Source organism: Phalacrocorax carbo, chromosome 3, assembly GCF_963921805.1.
Source record: "Phalacrocorax carbo chromosome 3, bPhaCar2.1, whole genome shotgun sequence".
Lineage (NCBI taxonomy): Eukaryota > Metazoa > Chordata > Aves > Suliformes > Phalacrocoracidae > Phalacrocorax > Phalacrocorax carbo.
The window spans coordinates 11,095,124-11,120,635 of record NC_087515.1 but is presented as its reverse complement, the minus strand read 5'-3'; the positions used below and the strand labels follow the sequence as shown (position 1 = coordinate 11,120,635).

Genomic DNA, 25,512 nt, shown 5'->3' with positions numbered 1-25,512 from the left:
ATAGTGCACTTTCCCCAGTACTTAGCACATAGCTATTCACTCCTCAGATTATCATACAGTTTGCACAGTTCCCCTCCTGATTACTGAAAACATTGCCAATGCTTTCAAGTAGAAGTGTTTAGGGTGCCCATCTTGAGGTCAGTACTCCAAACACCAAAGAATCCAGGCATTTTTTCCAGAAAATCTAAACAGCATTCGCTCATCCTGGCAACTCAGATTACATAGGAAGGACCATGTTGCACCTGAACACTTGGAATAGGAATCACTGACAGGATCCATCATTCAGAAAAAAATCTTCTATGTCCACCTCACTGCAAAATAATTCAGGCCGTATTCTGTGTTGACTTACATGCAATCCTGCTGTTGTGAATCAATAAGTACAAGGACACTTGAGGCTAGAAATCACTGTCTGCTACACATAGGAATAAAACAACCCTTGTTTATAATCTTCCATGCTTATACTAGATATGTTGCTTATGTACTGGTATAAGGAACATGCTGAGGTACAGCCTACTCCTAATTTTTTTCTACCCACCCAGTCCATTTCTTAACCTTGCCTCCTGAATTACTGTCCCACTTTAAAAGGAGCTTTTCAGGGCAGTTTAGATCTGGTGAATGAGCACCCCTGAAACTAGATCAGGAAGCAACCCTCCTGCAGCAGGGTGACAAGTAACCTGGGAGACATTCCAGGGAAGATGCACATCACAGGGAGGGGGATGAGTTTTCAACACCCACAATCTCTTGTGAAAAACGAGCAGAACCTCTTCTAAATGTTTACCTCACTTTGGGCTGGATTTTGATTTAACAGGTGTTTGTCAGCATTGTGGCATTATTGAAGGAGCTGGTTATTGTACCTACTGCACTAAACAGCTGCACCAGCCGGTTGGCAGCGAAGGCAGAGGCTGGAGGGGGAAGGGGATCTGCAGCCGGGGCATTAGCTCCCGACAGGACAGTGGTGGAGACATTCCAGTGAGCTAATTCTGTGGCAATGTCAGGAGCAGGTTTTATTTACACCCAGCCTAATGGTGTGCGACTCAGTCATGCATGTTACATGGAGCCTTCACCGTGCACAATAGCCTGCTGCCATTTCCTCTATTAAATCATTCCTATGTTCATGTGGCTGAAAGCTCAGTGCTGGCATGCAGTAGTCAAGCGTGTAAAAAATGATTACTCTGATCCCTTTCAACACAGATTTGCTGCATGAAATGGCCTGGCTTTGACCTGGGAAAATCAATGCTGTTGTTTTAATGAACAAAAAATTGCAGCTGAAGGCTGCACTTCCCCTCCCTCTGCTTCCCCCTAGGGCTGTCCAGCCAGCGGTCACAGGCATAAAGTGGTCACCTGCATGCAAACAGCTTTTTGCTGTATAATTCTAAACATCCATTGTCATGGTAAAGGTATAATGCAGGATATCAATTAGCTACCATCACTTGTAAGCAAGTTAAAGTAGAAACGCTGGAGATGCCTTAAGGCTTTGTGATACAAAGGGCAATTTTCAGCTCCCCACACTGTGCCTTAGGCAGTCTAAACAGGAGCCAAATTCCTTTTCACTTGGATTCAACAAGAAAAGCTCAGACTCTTTTTGTTGGTGCTTTGTTTCACCATTATCATTTTGGCCACGTTTCAAAATGTGATGCTTTGCAATATTGGTTGGAGATGGACTTTCATAATTTACAGCCCACAGATTCAGCCCCTGGCTTTTCCTGCTGCTTTCGCAGGCAAGGCTAAGTGCTTCCAGAGAGTGAATGGGTTCAAATACAGAGTTTTCAGGGCTTTCCAGCAACCTCTAAATCTCTGTTTTTAAAACCATCCCACAAGTGAAATCCAAAGCACACAAGTAAGAGAGAAAAAGGGACTCTAATTATTGTCATGTAATTATTGTCATGTCTTAACAGTCTGTCTTTTTAGTAAAGTGTTTAAAATCATGTAGCAATTTGCTCTGCTTTGGTGGCGAAACTTAATACTGAGAAAGAGCCACAAGGAGTCATGAAACTTTACTGCAAAAGTCATAAAATGCTGCAGCAGGAATCTTTAATTATCCATAGTTGGGCAGGTTCCCCATGCAGAGAAGATTAAAGCGTGTGCACAAACACACACATATACATCCAATACACACATATACACACATATACATCCAATACTATCCTGGAATGACAAGAGCAGGGTCCTGCAAATGTTGAGATATAAAACTGCAACTCAGGGGACACGTCTAAACTTCAGGAAATCAGAATTTTGAAACCTTGCTTTTCCCCCAGTCTTCTCCAGCCTTGGCCTTACTATCAATAGCATCCCTTAGATTTTTGTTTTCTGATATTCACTGATATCCAATACTCAGGAAGGTTGAACTGGCCCAGACTGACCCAGCTTGAAAGCACTTTACATGTAAGGCCTTTCTCCCTTAAGCCTCAGCTCTTCGACAGTGTTATTCCTTCTCACAGGGTCACATCTTCCTCGAGTCCTAGCTCTTTGTGCCTGTGAGCGGGTTTGACTACGCCAGCCTGTAGGCAGCTATCCCCACCGGTGCATTACGCTGGCTGCTACACACCTGCTGCTCCCCCAAGCCTGCTCGGGCTACAGAGCGCTTGCCCCAAGTGCTTCACCCTGCTGGCAGCAGCCCCAGCACCAGGAAAGCTCCAGGCTCAGACTGAGCTCCAAAAAAAATCTCGACTAGAGAAATTGAATTAGACACTCCTTGGCAGAGGTCCATCCCGTCTCGGCAGGGCGCTGCAAGCAGTGATAGGCTGCAGCCTTTAGGTCTAACTGGGTGTCATAAGGAATGGGGACTCTCCTAAGCACCCAACCCCATTCCTACAGGGAACAGAAAAGAAAACAGTCTCAGGAAGGTCTCTGTGGTCTCCATGGAAAGCCTTTTCTTGCAGCCCCTCCCATTCTGCTGTCCCTAGGGAAGGTCTCCTTACAGGTCTGGCAGCTCTGAAACATTGTAAGGGGCAGTAACTGGTAAATAACATCAGTAGGAGGTAAAAGGCAGAAACAAGACATTCACGCCCATTACATGGGAATGCAAACAGGGCCCGGCCATACTGGGTAAACCTCCATAGAGTCTGGGCTCTTGCTTTGATGTTAGCTCACAGTGGGCAGGAGCTAGCACCAAAGCTGCATCTCTGAAATCATCCGGTCACATTTTGTTTTGAGAATTATTTTAGAGTAATTCCCATTTACACCCAAACTAAACTGGGGAAGAGATGCTAACAGCCAAAGCAGAAGAGCAGAAAGCAGGTAGGTAACGCTTCTGATCTAAGGACCCTGCTGTTACTTTTTTCACAACATCTTTATCTAGTTTTATGAGCTGGCAACCAGGGAACACAGAAATTACATGAGTTGCCCAAGGTGATACAGTGAACCAGCAGCACAGCAGAGAATACAACATAGATCTTGCAAGTCCTAATCTGCCACCCTGCCTGCCTCCCTGTCATACCTGTTGTGTTTCCAGGATACAAATATGGCTTTGGTAAAACAGAGTTCAGCCACCATGCATTTCCTGATCACATACAGGAGTATGTATTACAAAAGCACCATTATCATTGCCTTTCCATGGAGCAGCACTGGACCATTACACTTGACATTCCTGAGGAACTGAAAAATAATATATAATTGGTGCTAGTGAGTGATGGCTGTACAAACTATGCCCTAATACTTCAGTGCCCTGCTCAGGACAACGCTGCCTACCCAAGAGAAAGGAGACTAAAGCCAGAGCCAGAAATAGGGCTGAGATGCCAATTGTTTCTTACAGGGGGAAGGCTAATGGAGTGAGCAGAGAAATCAGAGAAAGCACATCTGCACAGATGCTTGCGGGCAGAGAGGGAGGAAGGGCCTTCCACAAAATGAAAATAACAAATGAAACCCTCCTCTCCACTGCTCAGCAAGGGCAGGGGAGGATGTGTGGCCATCAGTTAATGCTGAGGTTAGGAGTCAAGGGTGCCTGCAATTTAACCCTGGATCTGGCTCTCACTTAGTTGTAGGCATTGGGCAAGTCAGTAAAGTTCTTTGCCTTCATTTCTCCATCTGTAAAATGGGGTCTGGAATAATACAGCACCTGTACAAAGCTTTGAAACATACAGCAGCAGATCAGGGCTGAACAGCTCTGTTTCTGCCATAAGCAGTCACTTTGGGGCAATATATGCTGACATGATGTTATACGACCAATGTTAAATGTTAGAAAGATGGGAATGTTTATTAAACGGATAGGTTGGCTTCAGGGAAAAGGCCTATGTACTTCATGATGTAAACACATGATTTTTCAATAGGTACCAGAATGCAAGAGGGAAATATTTTTTTTTATTTTCTTTTAATTTTGTACACACAACACTGGGCTGTCTGTGAAATGCACAGGTACCCAGGCAGAGCCCAAAATTTAACCTAAGGCTAACACTGAAAGATGTGAACTAGCTTTATCTTTCAAAAGCTGTCAGTGTAGGTCTGCTGCTTCATGTATGACACCCAGGGCAGAAGCACCTACACATACAAATAATGCACTTAAGAGCATTGAAAGACAAGATCTTAATCTCAAGAAAAAAAATGATGTCTCTCCAATGTGTCAGAACTTCAAAAGTAATTGTGAGATCTGACAGGGCTGCTGGTGATTCTCTTAAAGACTCTTTATAGCTCCTCTTACAGGGGCCTTGGGCTGATTCATGTTGATCGTGTCTGACAGCTAGCATTTCTGTTAATAATAATCATAAATAAAGTGGACAAGGTTGCCTGACCTGAAATGAGCATATCTATAGCACCATATCCATTACAGCACAGTGGATCTGTGACCGCAAATCAGGAAAGGTCCAATGCTCTTGACACTATGTATTAAAATAATATCTGTCTTTTAAGAGCTCAGAACCTTTGTCTGCTATCTTTTTCATTAAAAGGTGTTCCTTAAAAGAGCACATTCACACTAGAACACTCCTACAGAAGAGATATTACAGACGATGAAAGATTGCAAACCTTAGCATTCTTTTTGTTTATTACGCAATAAAAATATATTTGTGGGCAGCTCTGTTCTCCCTTATATCTCAGCTCCTCCTTCATGTTCTCCTGCACTGAAGTCATAATCCTGGGTTTATGCCATCATAAATCTGCTGACATGTGAAAAATTATACTATTATCAAACACATCAAAACAGAATTATGATTTCACTGCTGCAGGACCAAATGCAAACAGGAGCTGGGTTATAAGAAAGTGAAGTGTTATTAATTTCTGGGCAGTGGTTTGCCTCTAGAGATATGGAAGGTAGTAAAGTTTTTTTTTTTAATTTGCATAAAACCCCTGGTTGTACTTATACGCACATACAAGTACAACTCATTCAAAACAATATAGGAATTACTTGCAGATATAGGGAATCACTCTCAAAAGTATCAGAAATAACACACTGAAAATCTCTCTACGTCAGGTGACAGGCTGAATTAAAAGAGAAGCTTTGCCAAGTACTTCGAGGGAGGTCAATGTGTCAGGGTCTGCTGAGCCCACCAGGGCAGGCAGCTTCCAAGGACGCAGGCCCTCCACTGGAAACCCTCCACTCCAGAGATTCAGGTCCAACAATGGGTAGGTATCTGCAGTGTTGCTGACCAGGGAGAGAAGAACTAAACCACAGAAGAAATTAGAATAAAGAGATTAATCTGTCAGCCAGCAAAAAAGCTGTATTTGGTGAAAAACACAGGTCAGATGTTACACAGCAGCAAAAAAGCAGCAAAGCTTAGAATCTCCATGTTTCCTGCTAAGAAAAGTTTCCTGCTCGCCCCCTCACTCACTGCCTTTGCATATCTGCACAGCATGACAAACCAGCATCGGTGCTCTGCCGGGTAGGCCAAGGCTGGCTAGACCATGGAAAAGCCCCTTCTCTCCAGGTGTGTCTTCCAGACTGCAACAAAAGCAACCTGAAACCTGAATCTCAAACAGTCCTCTCTTCTTAACTCCCTCTCACAGCCACTGACACAATGTTCAGTCCTACGTAGGGGTTTTCGCAAGCCAAAGTGGTAAGCCAAAATCTAACCCTGATATAAAGTACAACTCACAGGTCGGAAGCTCTTTTTTAATTACAACCCAGAGACAATGTTTCCCTTGCTCATATCTCCAGCCTTGTCCAGCCTCCAATGTGCTATCTAAGCAGAGAGAAGTGAAATGAAACAACTAGTTTTATGAGCATCAGAGTAAACAGACCCTGGTCTCCTAATGATTTAGGTTTGGGATGAACTCTGGAGTCTAAAGCTTTGGAGTTAGCTCTGCCTGAAGCTCTTCTCTAAGTATTTTTTTAAATTATGTCCCTCAGGGAAGTGGGTGCACGTTCTGTAGTGTCCAATAAGGATAATTCTACGTTGTGATTTTCTCTCTGTTCCCTCATCTGCACAGCTGTCTGTTTTCACAGAAATAATTTTTTTTTCAACTATATATCCTATGGAAAAAGTCCATACCATATGAGCAGCTTCTCCACAAGATTCAATCCGGTAGACGGTATACACCCAGAAACGCAAACTCTGTGGACAGCTTTGTTTTCCACAACATACAAATCAGCCTTCTTTTTCTTGCAAGTTACCATTAAAAAGCTTATATTTGAAAGATGCTGTTAAAGGAACAGCTCCTCGGAAAGCTCCTCAGAAAGAGGAAAATCAATTTATTGCCACATAAACTGAAGGGATAGAAATAAGGTTTTCTCATAGGATGCAAAGTTAACTTCAGAAAGATTATTTCATCACTTGGTCTGTGCTTGCACTGTGTACAGTGATCACTTTCAGATGCATCCTCTGAACAGGTACAATCAGCCAAGCATGGTTTTTAACAGCAGTATCTATTGTATTCACATCTGTTCTGCACATGTTCTTCCCACTCCCACAGTCAAGAGCATAAAGAAAGGGAGAGTTATGCATTACTCAGTTATTTCACTGCAAATGAATCCTAGAGGTCTGTATCCCAGCAAGTGGGAATGGCTGGTGAATTAGGAACTCTATGAGAATAACACATTTTGGACAGCCAGCGCTACTCTAGGGTAAGTAGCCACTGATATTTCACATAGCTGTGCATACCAGGTCCAAAGCCAATGTGCATTTTTTTCAGAAGTAGGTTAGGCAGGACTTGTGCTTCAGGTTGGGAAAACAGTACCCAGGAAAAGGGCGAGATGACCAGCTGATGAATACTCCTCATCCCTGTCCTGCTATTTTCTGGAACTCATTCTGGTGGGAAGATGTACCAGCTGCAACTGCACAGACTGTTGGTATGACCCAGGAGGCTCTTGTCATCTAATTACATCCTGGTGCAGTGTAAAAGCTACTGGGGATTATAGCTGAACAAAGATGAAGTCTTTCTAATCCTTTCTATGATCACTAAAAAGGTTTCAGATTTGCAAGTTCTTCAGTGCAGTAATTCCCATATATTATTGTTAATATAATTTATTGTTATAAATAAATTACTGGGAAAATAAGGACTCATAATTCAAAAGTTAAAAAACAAGAGTCTCAGAGGCAGGAAAACGTCTTTCAAGGGACACAGGCACAACTTTGTGCCATCTTCTAGGTGGGAACTCGGCAGTGGTTTCAGCTGCAGGGCATCTTGCATCTTTGGGCATCCAGAGCACACAAGGGACAAAAGTGGGCTCACAACAGATACTGCTGTTCAGCAAGACTTTGGTCTTGTGCTGGTGAAACACGCACACACCAAGAGAGGAGTCTGTGCCCAAAGTGCTTAAGAATAAAAGTTACATTTCGCTGCCTCTCAAAGGCATCTTTCTGGAATAAAATCAGAAGAAAATTTGTGTAAATAAATACTTGAATGTGCCTGCCATTGGCAACACTAACCAGTTTAGGGATAAATGTTCTTCTCTTCATGTGAAGTAAACCTAAGTGAAATGGGTGAGGGGGAGACTCCACTGCAAAGACAGTGCAAGCACACAGGATTTGTGTATATTGCAAAATGAAGAAACTCAGAGCCTACGACACTTACCCTGGCCTCGCTTCTCTGCTAAGTGATATAGCTGGTAATGATTTAGCTCACCTGTTGGGCTAACCTCCCCACCATGTACCAGTTACCTGCTTTGGTCTGCGTCCCTCTCTCACACCACCACAAGCTTACCTGCATTTGATCGTTTCTTTGGATTTTTGAGACTTCGGCACCTGCCGCTCACAGAGCTGCTGTTCTCACTCATGGAATCTTGTGCTGAAGAGGCACTCCCTGTTGCCTCGCTGTCCCTCATCATGCTCTCGTAGCCACTGCTCCCCCCGCTGTGGTAGAAGAGGGCTGTTTTCCCCATGGCAGGGGGCAGCTCCCCGCTCAGGACACTGCTGTTGTCACTCCCGTGACCACTGCTGCAGCGATGAGGTTTCCGAGGAGGGGTGATCTTGCTGTAAGGTGAAGGCAGCATGTGAACTGCTGGCTTCTCATCTCCAGGAAGCCCCCCATGCTCGTCTGCCTCTGAGCTGCCCCGTGGCTGTAAGCCTCTGGCACTGGCACTGCCTTGGAGCAGCTCCGAAATCCTCCCGTTGACAGCCCGCAGGGGCAATTTGGAAGCAAGGCTGGAGCCACGATTTCTGCTGAGGGACTGTGTTGACCAGGACATGTTCTTCCCACTCGGAGGCAAACTGGAGCTCTGCCCTACGGACTGAGGCAGAGACTTGGTCGAGAAGCTGAGCGTTTTGGTGGCAGAGGCAGACAGGCTGCGGGCCTTGGGACTCGCCAGCAGGAGCTTGCTGACTGCAGAGATCTTCGACTGGCTGGCTTTTGGGGAAGCACCTGCGGATTGGGAGAGGCCCGAGTTGGTGGGCGAGGACATGACACTGCGGCTGAGGCTCCTTCCGGCCCTAGGCATGGTGGTATCTCTTCCAGGGCTCATTTTGGAGCTCACAGAGGACAGGCTTTCCGCTCTTTCCAGTGACAAACACTCATAGTGGCTGCCTGTGGACCTCCCGAGGGAGTTGGTTCTGCTGGCGAGCTGCTCCAGTTTGGCACTGAAGAGCTTGCTGCTGCTATTATTGCCACTGCTGTCAATGCCAGGGCCCTTCTGTTTGGCATTCAGCTCCTCGGGGAAGCTGGCCAGGAAGGACCCAGGCTGGCTGGAGGGACTGCTTGTGGTGCTGCTGGCTGCGCTGTGCTGGGGGCTGGCTCTGTTCTTCTGATCCAAGCTTGACTTTCTCACTGGTGGCAGAGGAGGGGTCCCTTTGGGACGAGTGAGGACACAGTGTTTGGGAGAGGCCATTTTCTTGTCAAGGCTAGCCTTAGAAAACTGGGGGAGGGCAGGAGAGATGACTCCACTGGTGTCAGTGGCAGGAAGGTGGAGGTGGTTGTCAGGGTCCTCTGGCTTGCTTGCCTTCGGGAGCCCTCGAGGGAGGCTACCATTCTTCAAGCCATCACTGGAATGAACAGGGCTTTGGGTTGCAGAGCTGGATGTTACCACCTCACACCCATCCACAATTCTTTTTGGACTGTCAGATCCTGGGGAGATAGAGGTGTCCCCACTGCTGCTGCTGCTAAACCTGTCTGCTGAGGACTGCTTTGTGCTGTGCTCAGGCTTAGCTGAAACTGTGGCTGTGTCAGGCCTTGGCCCATCACTGCTCCCAGAGCAGTCCTTTTTTACATCTTCTTCTCTCTTCAGCCAAGGGTCTCCAAATTTTATATCCTTCTTATCACTGGATTCTTTCCCATCATGGGGATAAGCAACCTTTCGGTCTGCAGTTACTGCTGGTACATCATCAGTATCTTGTGCTTTGAAGGGATTAACGGCAATACATGGGTACACGGTAATGTTTGTCTTCATTGGGATGTAGCCTTCACAACTGCTGAGGCTTGCAGTGTTTTTGATTGTGACAGTAGTTTTCCCTAGAGCTGATATTTTACAGCCTTTGATGGGTGGCACTTTGCTGAAAGCTTCCTCCCCCATTTCTGACAGTATAAGCATGTTATCCGTCACTGGCTTCTGTTTGTCACTTACACAAATCATGCTGGCACTTTGTATGGTGCTCGCAAACTCAGAGACAGGGGGTTCTGCCATTGCTTCCCCATGCCCATAGCATGCCTGGGCTATGAAGCTGTGGCACGACTGTTCACCGTCACTCCCTGTGCTCATTTCACTCAACCATGAGCTGATGGAAGAGCGCCTGCTGCCATCATCCTGGGATTTGTCATCCAGGCCCAACTTTGGAAGTGGAAGGAACTGTGTGATGCTGACTTCAGAAAGAGGAGCTGCACTGGAGTAACATTCAAGATCTTCAGATATGCTGCTGATAATACTGACTGGCCTAGACCCAGAGGCCAAAGCCTGCACAGAGCAGTCACTGTTAAAACTGATGATACTGGTTGGGCGTCCATTGTCAAGGACCCCGCTAATGGTTAGCTCTTCTACAAGGGTGAACACCAGCTCGTCCTCTCCATTCAGCTCTAATGGCTGCTGCACAGTCACCATGGTGGTGCTCAGAATCTCCTTCTTGGATTCTGGAGAAATGCTTTGTTGCTGATCTTCATTGAGAATGGTCTCTTCAAAATCCCCATTGCTGGGGGACACCAACTTCTTCATGATCTGAGGGCTCATGCCTACAGGTGGGGTCCGGATTTCTGGCTGCAATAAAGGTTCATTAGATGTCATCCCAGTATCCTTACTTAGAAGAGCTGGTGGGGGAGTGGAAGTGGGCAGGACTCCTTTCTGTGTATAGACCTTGCACCTCTGGGAAGGAGAAGTTGGTGGCTTGTACTCAGATGTCTTTGAGAGGCTCGCAATGCCAAGCCGGGGCGAACCCATTGGCCGAGGTTTGCCTTCCACAAATCCACAGGTGTTGAGACCTTCTCTGCTGCTCTGCAAGCTGGTGCTGTGTGCTAACTGACAAGAGCTAAGCTCTTTACTAGAACTGCCTGTTACACTTCTGGGAGAAGAAGGAGTTGAAACATTAGTGAGAGCTCCAGAAGGAACAGGGGAGTGATTTCTCTTAGTTTTGCTGGGTGTTGCATTCATATTTTCCTTGGCTTCTCTATCAGGATGCTGACATTCTGGCATCATATCTTCCTTATCTGACTCTGGTAAGTGGCTAAGCTCTGCCAGCTGGCTTGAGACAGAGCACTTAGACATCTGGTCTGAACTAAATTGAGCAGGCACCTCTTCAAAGGGAAATTTGTCGGTTTCTTCACTGCCATCTATGCAATCCAGCCTCTCCTGGAGCTCTGCAAAGGTGTTGCACTTCAGGCAGTCTCTTTCAGATGTGCTGGGCCCTGATTCACTAACTTCTTCCAACCTGCCCTCATTTTTGGTCTTTTGCAGAGCAGGAACTATGGGAACAAATTCAGGGGGACCCTCATTGTCTGTCAGTTCCTTATCAGAAAGGGCAGTGCCATTGGGGCCAACGTAAATCACTGTGTCACATGACTGCTCACTGCTGGACGAATAATCAGGATCACTTGATAAATGCAAAAGAGGGAAGTCTGGGTCAACAGTGTTTTTAGAATGGAAAGGCCTCAGCTGGGTTGGCCTCCGCATCCTGCCCTCCTCACAAGAGCTCTCTCCTCCAGAAGAACTCGATGTGTACTGCAATATGAGAGAGAGAGACCACAACATTTCAGCATTGCAAACAGCTCCTTGCACGAAGTGCAAACATAAAGAAGGTCATAGTCACATCTAAACTGGGAAATCTCTAAACTAAGGCACAGAGCTCTGAAGCTTCTTATCCACAGTCGTACACCAAACACAACAGTGTTCCATGGAGAACCCAATGCCCCAACATTGTGTCCCACTTGAAATCATGAGACTTCCAAAAAAAAGGGAACAAACAAATGGATTAGGATCTCTGCCTTAATTGAGCTGGGCCAAAGAAATCAGATATTTGGCAAAGGCTGTGGTAATCTATTGGTGGGGGGAACAAAAAAGTCTCATTATACAAATAAGTCACAGAAAATAAGGACAATCCCTGTTTGGTGATACTACCAGCGTGTGGAATTGTATAACTTGCACACAGAGGTCTCTGGAGACACACTGCTCAGATGGTGTGTGGACAGAATCCCTTCACTCATTTCTCTTCAATCCACTGACAAAAAAGGTTTTGTCAATCCATAGGCTGTCAATTTAAATTAAAGGCATAAAACTCACTCTTTGTGCCCTGTTCACACCATAAGCTGTACAGAAGGAATCAGGGCTCTCAAACATGAAAGTGGATACATCCCATCCTCACTCTACTTCTTGGAAAATCTATCACCCATATTTAGAAGCAGAGGGAATAAATGGGGCATCAATGCTGGCAATGGACATATTGCTTCGCATTTATCTTGCTCCTGCTCTCTGAGAAGCATAGAGAATATAATTCTTCATTAATCCAAATTTCCTTTAACTCTACAGCAGTTTCATTCCTTATTATTTCATTAGCACTAAAAGCATAACTGAAAATAAATGCCATCTGACAGCTATATCATTAAATGAGGCCAGCTTACAAACCTGCTGTAGCAGATATGTCTGAACTCACTCCTCTGTATCTGAAGCCAAAGCATTACCCCGCCTAGTCTCTGCTATGTGCTGTAAGCCACTTGCCTAGGACAGGGTACATACAACCCACAGACTTTGGAATTAATTACTGATTTGGTTACTTGCTGTTCTTCCCCATCAAGAATCTTTTAGGGACCTTCTTCCTCCCTCCCCCACCATTACAAGAAAGAAGTTATACATAGTCTTACCTTAGTTTTCTTTTTCTTCATCCTGAGGACCCTTGATGCAATCTGGATGGTGGACAGTGTCTCAGCGTAGTTCCCCGCAGCGGCTGAAATGTGAGCTATCATTGTGGTGCGGCAGTTCATATTCCCCAAGGACTCCCGAAGCAACATGGTGAGCTTGCTGTCTCTGCAAAATAAAATTAATTAAGGTTACATTAGTGAGCAAGGTTTCACTTTGACCACCATGATGTGACTTGTGTCTCAGCAAGATTTTTTCTCCTCTTTTTAATGGAATCCTAATTAGTTTTCTTCCTCAGGTTTGCATTATGTTTTGTCTGCAGCTGAGCATGCTGAAAGACCCTGAACTACAATTTAAACTTCTTTCCTCTTCCCGGTTTCCCCTTTCTGTGTTCTTCTGGCCTCAGTCCTTCTGCACTCTTACCACAGAGATGCACACCAGCATTGGAGACTAAGTGTTAAGGAGCTGCTGCAGCAAACATCAAACTGCTGCCCTTTTCCAGTGCGCAGAGTGCAAGCAAACTCTGGCCCAGCTCTGGAGGACAAGAGTAGTGGATTAGATTAGAGGAACCAAATTTTTTCTTGCATTCTAGGGCACTGAGTAACTCAATAATAACAACAGTTATTATCACTGAAATTAATTTTGGATGATGCTGGTGAAATACAAAACAATCAAGCCTTAAGACTTCGCACAATTGTTCTTTCATATTAGATCCTTTCTTCCACTGAGGCAGAAATCAAATTTTCTGTTCTTGCCATTTACTCTATTGTTCAGCATAGGATAGCTTTTTGAAATGCTGATGCCTTATTGTGGGGCTGTCTGAGACTGGACTAAGAATATGAATTTTAACAGCACAATGATGCATACGTAACACTTCTGTGGTGCTCGTCTAATCCTGTAGAGAGCTTTAGCTACAAGGTGTACAGGTCAGCTGGATGGTTAGCTGGGTAATAACATCCTCCTGAGAGCGCCTCTCCTACACTAAAGGTTGTGCACAATAGTTACGTATGGCTGAATGCAAGACAGCAACAGTGTGATATTTATCTATTGCTAATGGAATTGCTTTCACTGTTGTAATGATAGCAATACCTTCAGTGGGTGAGGATCAGAGTTTTGGGACTCAATGTCCAATATCTGCTAATGGTCTGTAATGCATGTGTGCCCTTGGTCATCCACTTAATATTTCCAGCTGACAGGAGTTCTGCATAAAGCTGCAACTGCTGGGAACTAAAGCTATGCCTACTGGATGGGACTGACAGACAAACACCAAAATTCTTGAACCTCTCTTTCTGACTGAATAAACAACAGCATTTGGGATGCATATTTTGATGCACCTAGCAGTAAGTCTGGGGAGCTCACAAATTGTGCTTCTCCTGAGATTTGCAGTACTTTCAATTTCAGCTAGGCTAGCAATCCTGGAAGTAAAACATTTTTTTGATTCAGGATTTCTGCTTCCATCTGCTCCAGACACATTGAAGACAGTCTGGTGTCTTTGAGAAGCAAACAAACATCCATATAGACTATACTGAGACAGCCTCACTCATTTCACTTGTGACCTAAGGCTGCTTTGAATCCATAGATCCAGAGTTAATAGGCTGCTGTATCGCAGGTTAGTGGCCCTCCTTTCCATCAAGGAATAATTAAGATGTCAAATTTTGTACATCAGTTACTGCCACTCAGAAATTTTTAACATCTGCACAGAAATCAATAGCAAGCCTTTCATTTGCTAGTGCTTCTATCATAGCAAAACATGAGACGATAGGGGAAAGGGCAGAAGAATACATTCTGAACATGTCGGTCTCCTGAGAATACATAACCCATGCAGCCAGCATCAGCACGCTGTGCTGTGGCTCTCCTAGAGGTATATGCATTATGAATATAAAATAATCTATACTATCTGCCTTGTACTCAAATACACACTTGTATGAAGAATGACAATACAGAGGAAATACCTATTCTATAATTCAAATGATCCTCTGACATATATCAAATAGTAACTAAAGGGCAGATTCGTTTAGGGTTAAAGACTGAAACCTAGCAACAAAAAAGCCCAGTCAACACTGAAATTTCAGAGTTTGCTCATTCAACACAGTCTGCATCTTGGCTATCAACTTCGCTTTGCACCCAGACAAAATAACTAGCCTCATGTCACTATTGTACACTGAAAAATAAAATAAATAGGAAAAAAATTTGCTAAACACAGATTTTTGTCTACTCTGGATGTTTTCAGAAGACAAGTTCATGTGTTCCAAGGTTCATTGATCTCTCACAATAGCACCTACTGACTTCTAAAGGAAAGAAAGAAAATCAAAGAGAACACAATAACACAAAAATGTGTGGCTTAATTTTTAACTCACTCTATCCTCATCAAGTAAAATATTAGTAAGATATTTTGGGCGTCTCTCTGAAATTTGCTTGACCGACAATGTGAGACACAAAGTAGATGCTTTGTTCTTCTGAATGCTGATATAGTATTTTTGCCTGAAAAAAAGAAAGGCTCTAAATTGTTTAATTAGGTGATTCATGAGCTGATATTTGCAAACTAAAATTTCCTTTGAAAGCAAAAGTTTACAAAGAGAAGGGCTGCACTTCTGCACAGCTTTGAGAAGGAAGAGCTTTGTTGATCTTCTGGCTGTGCAAGCTAAACTAAGACACAGGAAATTTTGAAGAAGCTAACAGAAGGGCTGATGCTCCTTGGATGCATGTTGCTCAACATATTAAGCAGAGGCTGTCTTGCAGAAGGTCCCAGATTTCTCATAGCAGCATAGCGAAATGCACCAATGTCTTTATAGGAAACAGGAGGTCTTCAGGAATGCTAATGGTCCATTTCCATTCTGCTCCAAGAGCAATAAAATGATATGCCAGAGCAGCCTGGTGACCCCTTTTTATATACCTGTCTTAATTTTAAATGTATTTCTTTCTCATACACTAATATTTTTATAGTTTAGGAAATTTGCCATAACCCATCATGAATATGGGGATATAATAGACAGAGAACAATGAAAGTGAAGTCGGGGTACCACACTTCAGACTCCAAAGTCTGTATATCAGTAATTCAATTCTGCAGCCTTTTCAGTACTTAAAAGTCACATCATTTTAATAACTGCATCCCTTGGTCTAATAAAATACATCACCCTTACTTGTAAACCTTTTCTTGCCTAACTCTTTAGATCATTGTGGCTACAGCAAAATACTACTAAATACTATTCATACAGCCCGCACAGGTAAAACCCCAAAATAAAGTATGTAAAGCTCTATCTCTGGAAAAGTCCAGATGCAGGATTCTTGGGGGCAGAAAACTAAACTCAGATGTCTCTAGGAAGTATGTCAGCAGGTACGGTACAGAGGATCTGCAAAGGAAGACCTGTGCAGATTGCCAGGCAAAAAGCTCCAGTTCATTTCACAAAGTAGCAGCCCTACATGCTGCTCCCTTACCTCCTCCATAATTCCACCCTTTCACATTACAGCAGCTACTGGAGGACTTATAGTGGTATTTTCTGAATCTCTCAATAGCTACTACAAGGAACCCTAGCAGGTATTAAACCTCCCCAAAAGAGGCATGTGGTTGTGCTGCAGAGAGCACAGTGTTCTCTTTCTTCTCTTCTGAGACTTCACCATGCAAACTGGGATCAGTGTAAATTAGTCCTTTCACTTGCTCAGTAAGAAGGAAAAATTTACATCTTCATGCTCCTCTTAGACACATCTGTATTTTCCTTCCTCATGAATGATTAATTTTACTCAAACAATACAGAATCTTACATTGAAGAATGAAGTACTCAAGGTGGTGATACATTTCCTTGGACACTGCATAAATCCCACCTGCCTACGTGCATTAAGTCAAAGTTTTTAATTTCATGACTGGATACTATTTTTCAACTAGACCCCAGTGCACAGGATAAACGGTGCTCACTGAACAAGAAGTTATTCAGTCTTTCATTTAATCCTTACCTTTTAATGTATGGACGTGTGCTTTATCTACTGTTAGGACTATACAAACTCAGTTCTGAATCAGAATGACAGATTTCTTCAAAGATTGGGTTTTTTCTTTCCTGTGGAGCTCTTCAATGCAGTATCTGATAAATGCCTCTGAGGTGAGGTATATAATCCTCTGATAATTCCTGCAGCATTGAAGACCTCACTAAGTATAGGTGTTTGGTGTGAAGCACTGATCTTTCAGAGTACTGAGTGTTATATAGTCTTTTATATTCAAAGTACATCTAACTTTGAGCTCTCTTGCAGAGAAAATGGGGCAGCTGGTTCTCAGTCTGGGTACCCAGAAAACCAAGAATGTACAATTAATACCCCATCTAAAAATTTTAGGAATGCATTGGCAGAGCCAGTTCTGAAGGTGGTACCGGCTCCCTTCAGAATACCTCCCTTCTCTTCCACAGCCCTCGGTCCCATTTTCCATATGCCTTCCAACTTCTGCTACAAATTAGGGAAGGAATTTATTGACAATGACCACATCACTGTACAGTCCTGGTTCATCTCTAAAGCAGGTCCTTTATCTGCCTTGAAAAAGATTATAACTGGGGGAGAGGGAAATCCTGTGAAGACAACGCAATATATAGCCCAATGGGGCCAAAGTAAGTTTGCCAGGACAACCTCAATTTTGACATTTCTTGCCCCTGTAGTAATTGATTTCACAATCTGAATGCTCTTACTAAATATATTTTATTCAAATTCATGTAGATTTGTGTTTACAGTTCAATGAGACAACAGCAATCTTAGAACCCTCTTATGGATTAAAAAGCTTCAGTTGCTGAACTAGCCGACTAGCTGGCAGCAGCAGCCAGTTGACACTTTTTGCATGGACAAGCAGTAGAGGAGGAGGGCATGACTCACAATTTACCATGAGGTTTTGCTAGTACTTGCTGTCTCTAGAAAACCAGTGAGAATCAGGAGCCTCACAACCCATTCCTGTGCTGTACGAGAGCTCTGTTCTCATGTGATCACATCCTTTTTACCATGCTCTTCTCTGATCAGATGATCCTGATCTCTTCCATCAGTATCTATCCTGGGCTTTCCTCATCCAACCTTCTTACTCATTCTCACTCTCATACCACGATCCTCATGCCCAGCTCCTCACCCAAATGCCCAGCAGAGCTCCACTTCATCCTGCTGTGGTCTAACCAGCTACACCAACTTTGCCAGTCTCCAGCATCACCGCTAGACACTCTCCCATAACTAATCTCCCTTTCCTCACCTCTTGCTCCCACCAACATCTTCCACTGTCACTGCCTGACCTCCAAGGCCCCTCTACCCACTCGAGTCCCCCCAGCTGCTCACTGATACCCAGTAGAGGAACCCCATAACCCCACCATAATTTGGCATGGCTGACTGCATCATGCTGCCCAGGTGAGGTGCAGGCCAGGGTGAGGGGGCATAGCATGGGCAGTACCTTTCAGGATCTTCCTCTGCCAGGTCCTATAGCTTTACGAGAATCTGTGCGAGCAATGTGTTTGAAGTGAGCTACACAGAAAAGAGGCAAATGGTAATTGCTTTTGTTTAGAGCTGCAAAATAGAATTCATGAATAGAAAATGAAGCAATAAGAATAAATATTATGCTCAGGAAATTCACAGGAGTCTTCATTGCCCAGCATCTCATTCTCTGTATGGGAGAGGCAAACTGCACTGTTCCACAAAAGGAGGGAACACTGGAGAGGAAGATCCAGCTAAAGTCTTGGAATAATTATTTTTCTGTGGAGTTATTTAAGCAACTATATTATGTGCTCTGTTTTGGGTTTTATTTTCCCCCCACCTTAATAACAAATATTTTCTTTGTTTTCCCTTTCCTCTCACCCCACTGCTATGAGGATTTTGGCTATTCAGTGACAACAGCATCAGGGACAGAAATAACAACACTCCACAAACGGTACAATACAGTATTATAACTAAGCTTTAGGATGTGCAAGGGTGTGTGTTTGTGTTCTCTATTAATCATATACCTTAGTGTCTTCCTAGGCACTTGGCCAAAAGGAGAAAGTTGTCAACTCCCTCAAGGTGTTATTGTTACAGGATCAGATGATGTATGCCCTGAGGTGTCTTGTAATCTAATTATTTATAGAGATATGTCAAAGGAAAATCTCAGTAACTATGGCAGTTATTTTTGATCATGAAGTCTTAACTCTGCTCCCTTGTACTGATGCACTGCTTTATTCATAGTAATAAATGCTTGCATAACAAGGGAACCACATAAATACTCCATTTTGTTTTGGCTCTTATTGCATGGAAATAATCTCTACAGAGAACAGTTTATAGCTTAAAAGGCACAAACTCAATAGCGGATGTTACAGGTGTGTAACAGCTGAGTTCATGATGAACCAGTATAGTTTGCTTAGCTATGTCTTTCCTTTCTGTTAATAATTTTGATAGAGGGAGAGAGGAAATGGGAGCAATGTGTGTAGGCACAGGCAAAATGAGGCCAGGTGGAGTGATAAAGCCTCAGTGGTTCAGCCATGTAAGCCTGGCTTTGTTAGCAGAATGAAGCAAGGCAGTTGAAGAAAGATGGGTAACATGTTGGACCTTTAACCTGGGGAATCCTTCACCTGGTGAAATGAGGCATTGGGGAAATAATGAACTTGTTCCAGGTGGAAGCTGAATAGCCTTAAAGGGAAAACTAAGCAAAGTGGAAATCTCCACTGCCACTGTAGTTAGTTATCTTGTATGAGGTACACTACAACAACCCAGAAATCTGTGCTGACTGCAGAGGGGAAGGGGGACCAGCTGAAAGGACTTTGCTGAGGGGATACTGTGCTCTGGTTCGTGTACTGGGAAAATCACAATCACATGTGGAAGGGATGTGACACTGCAGCAGTCAAGAGCAGGAGAATGATGTTGTTACAGCCAAGTGTGGGATAACATGGGCTTATACTTGAATTCTAGTATTAGAAAAAGTATATAAAATGTAGGGGGTTCACCCTTATAATTCTTGTCTTTTAAGAGCCTAACTATGCAAATTTCATATTGCAGAACAATCCTTGCACCTGCAACAACACATGAGCATGTGGCAGACACACAAAATAACATCTTTTGTTTCTTTTCACTAAAGACAGAAAAGAAAATCAATGACAAAAGGTCAGAGTTCCATTACCTCCAGCTACTCTGACTCCTTGACACAAACTGTCCCTCTCACCATAAAAGGGGCTTATTGAAGAGCTGTAGCTTTTGTATAAAAGTTGTTCCCAAAGCTGATGAAACTCAATCTATAAAACAGCCAAGGAGTATGTTATCCAAAAATGACATAAAATGTCCCACTTTTTGGAGGTCTGCTGACTGATCTTACCAATTCAGGCTTATCTGTAGTAGAACTATCTCACAAGAGAGCAGTTGGTACCACACCGCAGCTCCACTTTTACTTATTTGTGAAAAAGCGCATGGTTTCTGGCATTACCAGCCCAGGTCTGAGCTGCACACTGCTATGCTAGCCCTGGGGAAGCACAGAGAAAGATGGTGCCTCCATCTTCTCATTTCTGCCTTGTGCCACCAGTGGAACTAAAGCAGCACAGGTTTCATTTAAATAATTCAGCTAATGAGAGAAGAAAGTTCCTCACAATCGTTGCCCCAACTATGTGAATGTATGTTTGTATATTGTTATGTTTATAGACCCTGTGCCTATAGGGCAGCAATAGGGGAAAACACACAGCGAGAAAGAAGCATGAGGAAACATCCCCCGACAATCTGCTGAGGACACATTCTGGAAACTGCCTTCATACCAGCCCCTCTGGTTGCTAATATTGGCACGTGCACAGCAAAGAGACAACCAGCAAGGGCATTTCCAACACCCCTCCATGAGCACAAAGATCAGATCCGCTCCCATTGCTCCGCATCTTCACTTACAGCGCTGCTGATCCCAGCCTCCACCGCCTACACAGGGTCAAGCAGTAGTTTGCAGGACTGGGCCTTTTGGGACATGCTGCTATTTTTGAGCAGAGCTGATTAAAGCGAAGCTCTCCACTCTGCATTCAAGAGGCTAAGCAGAAGGGTTGTTTGTCGGAAGGTTTCAGCTCCCTGCAGCTCAGCTGCTGCCATTGTCATCTGCTGGGGTCACACATGCTGAAGAGCCACCATCAGTGACAGCCCCTGCAGGGAGGGCAGGGCAGTGGCCCCCTCAACTCCCCTTTCAGCACAAATAAGCACCTGCCTACCAGAATGGCACGACTCTTGTGTTGCGCACACCCCAGGCAGCTAGGTGACCATTTCGGCTGCCTCCCTGATGAATAGAGCATGGCAGTTTGGAAGGGGGACGGAAAGGCTGCTCACTGCTGCACCGAGCTGCCTGGTGTGTGCAGTGGCACCCGTGAGCCCAAGCAGCAAGCAACGGCACTTTGCCCTTTGCTTGCAAGGAGTATTATGATTCATATGTTCCGAGAGTGGAATACCAGGGTTATTTCCTCAAATGAAAATTAACTTCAAATGTTTGTAATTGATCCATGAATATTCATGATCTTTTGGGAGGATTTCATAATTACTTCATTCTGGTTAGGCTCATTTGATCTGCAGTAGCGACAGCAGTAGTTTACACTCCTTCATCAAGATGCCAACAATTTGGCAGCGTGACCTTCCCAGTTTCCTGTGCTGGAGAGCAGCTCTAGTTATCCTAATTGCAATCCCAAATGGAGTGGTACCTGAAAATAAATTGACTGCTGTTCAGTTTTAGAAACCACTCCACTTGGCATTGCTACTAGCGTAAATAGATTACATCTCCAGGAAACTGGGAAGGTCACTCAGCAAAATACTACATATTTTGATAAGTAAGATTCTATAGGCTGACCTCCTAGAGCCTTCAGACCACAGCATTATAGCAGAAGGCAGTGAAAGTGCACACATTCCTGTGTGGAAAGGGAAAAAAAAGAAAAAAGAAGGCAGACTTTGGCTGTCATTAATATTATAAAAATGATACAATTCATCTGTGCCACTCACTAGATGTATTTTCAAAGAAAGTTAGGCTTAAGAATTCACACTGCCTATGCGCCTGCACGCAAACTTGCCTCATCATTTCCAGCAATAAACTTCTAGCTCGTTGGATAATTTGAAGAATTATTTTGAGAAAATAATATAAAAGCCTCAAAGACAGTAAGTCCCTATAAATGCTGTGAAAACTGATGGCTGGGTGGATGGAAAGAAATGTTATTTGTGCTCCCCAAGAAAAAAGACTGAAACTCCTAAAACTCCACGCTTGAACACATCAGAGAAAGCACACAGATTCCCAACCACAGGGGAACTTTCAGGCAGTATTTATACACTTCTGGATGTCAATATTAAGAGATAAATTGTTAGAAACATTATTTTCTCGATGCTGGTGCTCTCAGAACTGTTCATTTAGATCAATAGACTAAAAAATATGTACTCATATGAAAGTGGTCCTGACTATAAGCTGTCAAAACACAAAGTAAGGCAGTGAAAATATTAAACTAACAGCATTAAAGCAAAATAAACAGTCAGAAGCCTTAAGGCATGCTTCCATCTCTGGTAATCAATTTATTAACTTTTAAAGTTCCTTTTCACATACAGCTCCAAACTGTGCTTCACAGAGAAGCATAAAACTGCTAAAAGCTGCTAAAAGAAGCAATCCTTATCTATTGGCAAGGAAGATGGACTTTGCAGCAACGAAGTGATCTGCTAACCTAGGATGGTTACAGACTCCATTTGCTTTACTATTCAATATATAGTTTCAGGGTGAAAATAAGTTTCTTAGACACCTGCAACAATGTTTGCAGAATCTGATGAATCCAGCATTTTCTGGCCTGCAAGTCCTTGGCCTCTATATTTATACTGCCAACAGTCAATAGGGGTGAGGTGAACTTGTTAGGAACTGGAGAGAGACCAAAAACTCCTTTTGCATAAAAATGAATGGTCATCAAACAGCAACAACGTTCATCGACAGATGGGCTGAGCTACTCACACAATGGGCTGATTTAGAGATGTGATGACACAAGACTGAGCAACAACAGTGATGATGTTGATCTTGCATGGCAATTAAAGATCATAGATGAAAAATTCTCTACCCATGCCTGGTTTCGGTGTTGTCTGAAAACAAGCTGCAGAAAAGAGACTTTATGAACTGAAACCCATGGCACTACAGTCTGAACCCAGCTGTTGCTGAAATCTACAGAAAGGCTCCCATAAGCTTCAGCAGGGTCTGGACTTACAGACTTAGTGACAGGGTACATGAGATAATGAATAAAATAGTCCCTTCTGAAGTCAAATGCATGGCATTAAAGTCAAGCCGTAGAACCACAGGCAGTTTTATGATGACATTTTTGGCAGCACAGGGCCAAATCTAGCAGCTGCTGCAGGGCATTGGGAAGTTTGTATTTACAGACATGGGCACAAGAAAACTAAAGGTTTGATTCTTTTATCCCCTCTCACACACACCGTGTTATTCACAGAGGGCTCCAAATAAAACCTGAGGTACCCCAGTTTCCATGCAAATATTGTAAGTAAAAGTGGCCAAATAAATATATAATAATTTTTAGTGTGTATGTATTTGCTATTTAAACTACTTGGAGTTAGGCTGTATCAAATACATTTATCTTCATCTATACAGTAATTTAAAATATTAATGATGCACATGCATTTTTCATGTTAGCTGAAGTTTTGCTCCCCCTTTAAATGGATTCTTCTATCTATTTTGCCCGCTATAACACCATTAATTAGCCAAACTCCTCAATAGGCTGTTATATCTCTGACACTTCAGAGATCTTGTAATAGCCTGTGACAGCAAAGGAAACAACACTTTTGAACTTGCCATTTAGTAATTGTTACACAGCTTGCAGTTTTACCTGACGTAACCAGAGCATGTTTTAGAGTTCAATAGATATCTATTATGCCAGGAAAATCAACTGTAAATTCGAGTATTTCCATGTTAATAGCTGCCTCTCCACAAGGCTGGTAGTCAGAAGAGAGTTGTGAGTGCCAGAAAACAATATATAACTACTAATGTTTGCATGCATTTATTTTTAAATTATAAAAAGATATCTATTAAAGAGTTAGCTGTTCAAAATCCCAGAAGCACTAAAATAAAATTTCAAAGACAAGCTGAGCCAGTTTTTCATAAAAAGCTCCTTTCAACCTTCAACTGTCTTCAAAGAGCCTCAAACTGGAGTCATTTACAATGTGTCTGGAAGGTCCCCCTTCTCCCCCTTCTGTTTACAAAGCCACTGCTGAAGCTCAGGAATTCTTGCAGCAGAAAATATTTGAGGCTACAAGAATATTTTGGCAAATTACTCATTCTTGTCTTACAATCTCTCCTTGGCAGCTGCTGTTGGATTTAGACAGAGACAGGGCACTAGAAGGACATTTGGCCTGAATCAGGATGGCCATTCCTATATTCTTAGTGTTAGGTTATAGTGGTTTACAGCAAGGCTCTGCAGCTTCCTTCCTGCATCCCCTCTTCATGCCTGCTGTGATCTCCTAGGAATGGGGAAAAGTCTTCCTCAGCATCCAATCAGCCCAGCCCTGGTTGATATGTCTGGAGACATGAGAAGCCAAGAGGAAAGACATTCATTCTGTTAATGAGAATGCATGGACAACAGCCACAGAAAGAGAAAGAGAAAAGAGAAACACATTGTTTGGCCCTGTGAGCCTGATTCCTGTGCGGTGTCATCAAAGCAAAGGTGATGCTTGGGGAGAGAAGAAACTGAACTATCAGCGCCTGCCCCTACCCAGTACAGAGAATAATACAATCTTCCTTAAGGAATTATAAGATCCATCCTTAAAAACATTAGGGCTTCCTAGCGCTGCCCACATCATTCCATTCCAGAATGGCATGCTGGAAGCCATCTACTCCCTTACTTGCCCGTGGTGCTTTTGTTTCCATTGCTGTCGCTCCCCTGAGACGGGAATGCTCCTGCTGCAAGTACAGACACCACCTACACTCCTTCTCATGCTCTCTCTATTCCTTAACTCTATTTGGGTACACAAGCCAAATTCATTTAATCTCCTCCCACATAAGAAGCTATCCTGCTCCCCTTGCCAGCCTTTCTTGTACTTGTTTCAGTCTGAATTCTTCCTTCATCTATGTGGGTGACCACAGCTGTGTCATGAGAAGAATCGCTAGTCCCTTATATAAGGGCATTACTATTTTTCTACTGTCATCCCTAATGCCCCCTCAGACTACATTACCTTCTCACTGTTACATCACCTGTGGACACTGGTGGTCATTAGCCAATATGCCAAAATCAGCACACGCAACACACCCCCTTTCTAGCTGATGAGCTCCCAGATTTCAGTAGAAATTATTAGCAGTCCATCAGGGCAAGCCCTGGAATTAGTGCCATTTCTGTTGTCCTAGCCCTCGAGGTCCCACAGCTGCTGTTCTGATCTGTGCTGATCTGATGTTCTGATCTTCCATTGTACAGATTATGGTTCTCAGCTTTGTGTAACCAGCCACTATGATTAGCATGCTACTGCCTTGTGTGTCAAGGATGCTGACAATAACGCTAAATAAAAGTCATCCCAAAACTGGTCCCTGAAGAACATTAGGTATCATGTCCACATAAAAATGCTGGTGAGGGTTGTATCCAGAGGATTGTAGCCAAGTGTATCCCCATTTTGGGAGGAGTGTTGAATTTAAATGCACAGACAGCTGTTCCAGATTTCCCTGTCTTGGGAACAGTCAAGATATTTCAAGGCTCACCCTCTGAGAAGGCAATGCCTGTTGTCTGGATTTACTCTAAAGTGAGTTTTAACTCAGACCTTCAGGATTTGTTCCTCTAACATCTGAATGCTAATACTGAATTTTTGTCGTAGTGAACTTTATTAATATTTCATTGTTAACTTTTGCAGTTATTGCAGTAACAAAATTTGGTCACTTAATTCAGACGATCTAACAGTGAACTCATTTACGCTCCTCTCTTCTCTCTATCCCTCCTTCT

The 25,512-nt window shown here is 43.5% G+C and overlaps 1 protein-coding gene across 1 annotated transcript in view; it reads right to left on the bottom strand.

Moving 5' to 3' along the window:
* The window catches only part of KIF26B (kinesin family member 26B), a 308,732-nt gene that overhangs the window by 15,939 nt on the left and 267,281 nt on the right, over nucleotides 1–25,512 (bottom strand). The window contains exons 11-12 of the mRNA XM_064445818.1: nucleotides 12,640–12,802; nucleotides 8,071–11,503 (exon numbers count right to left, since the gene is read on the bottom strand). Of these exons, the coding sequence (XP_064301888.1) occupies nucleotides 8,071–11,503; nucleotides 12,640–12,802 (3,596 nt within the window). The remainder of the gene's footprint in view (nucleotides 1–8,070; nucleotides 11,504–12,639; nucleotides 12,803–25,512) is intronic.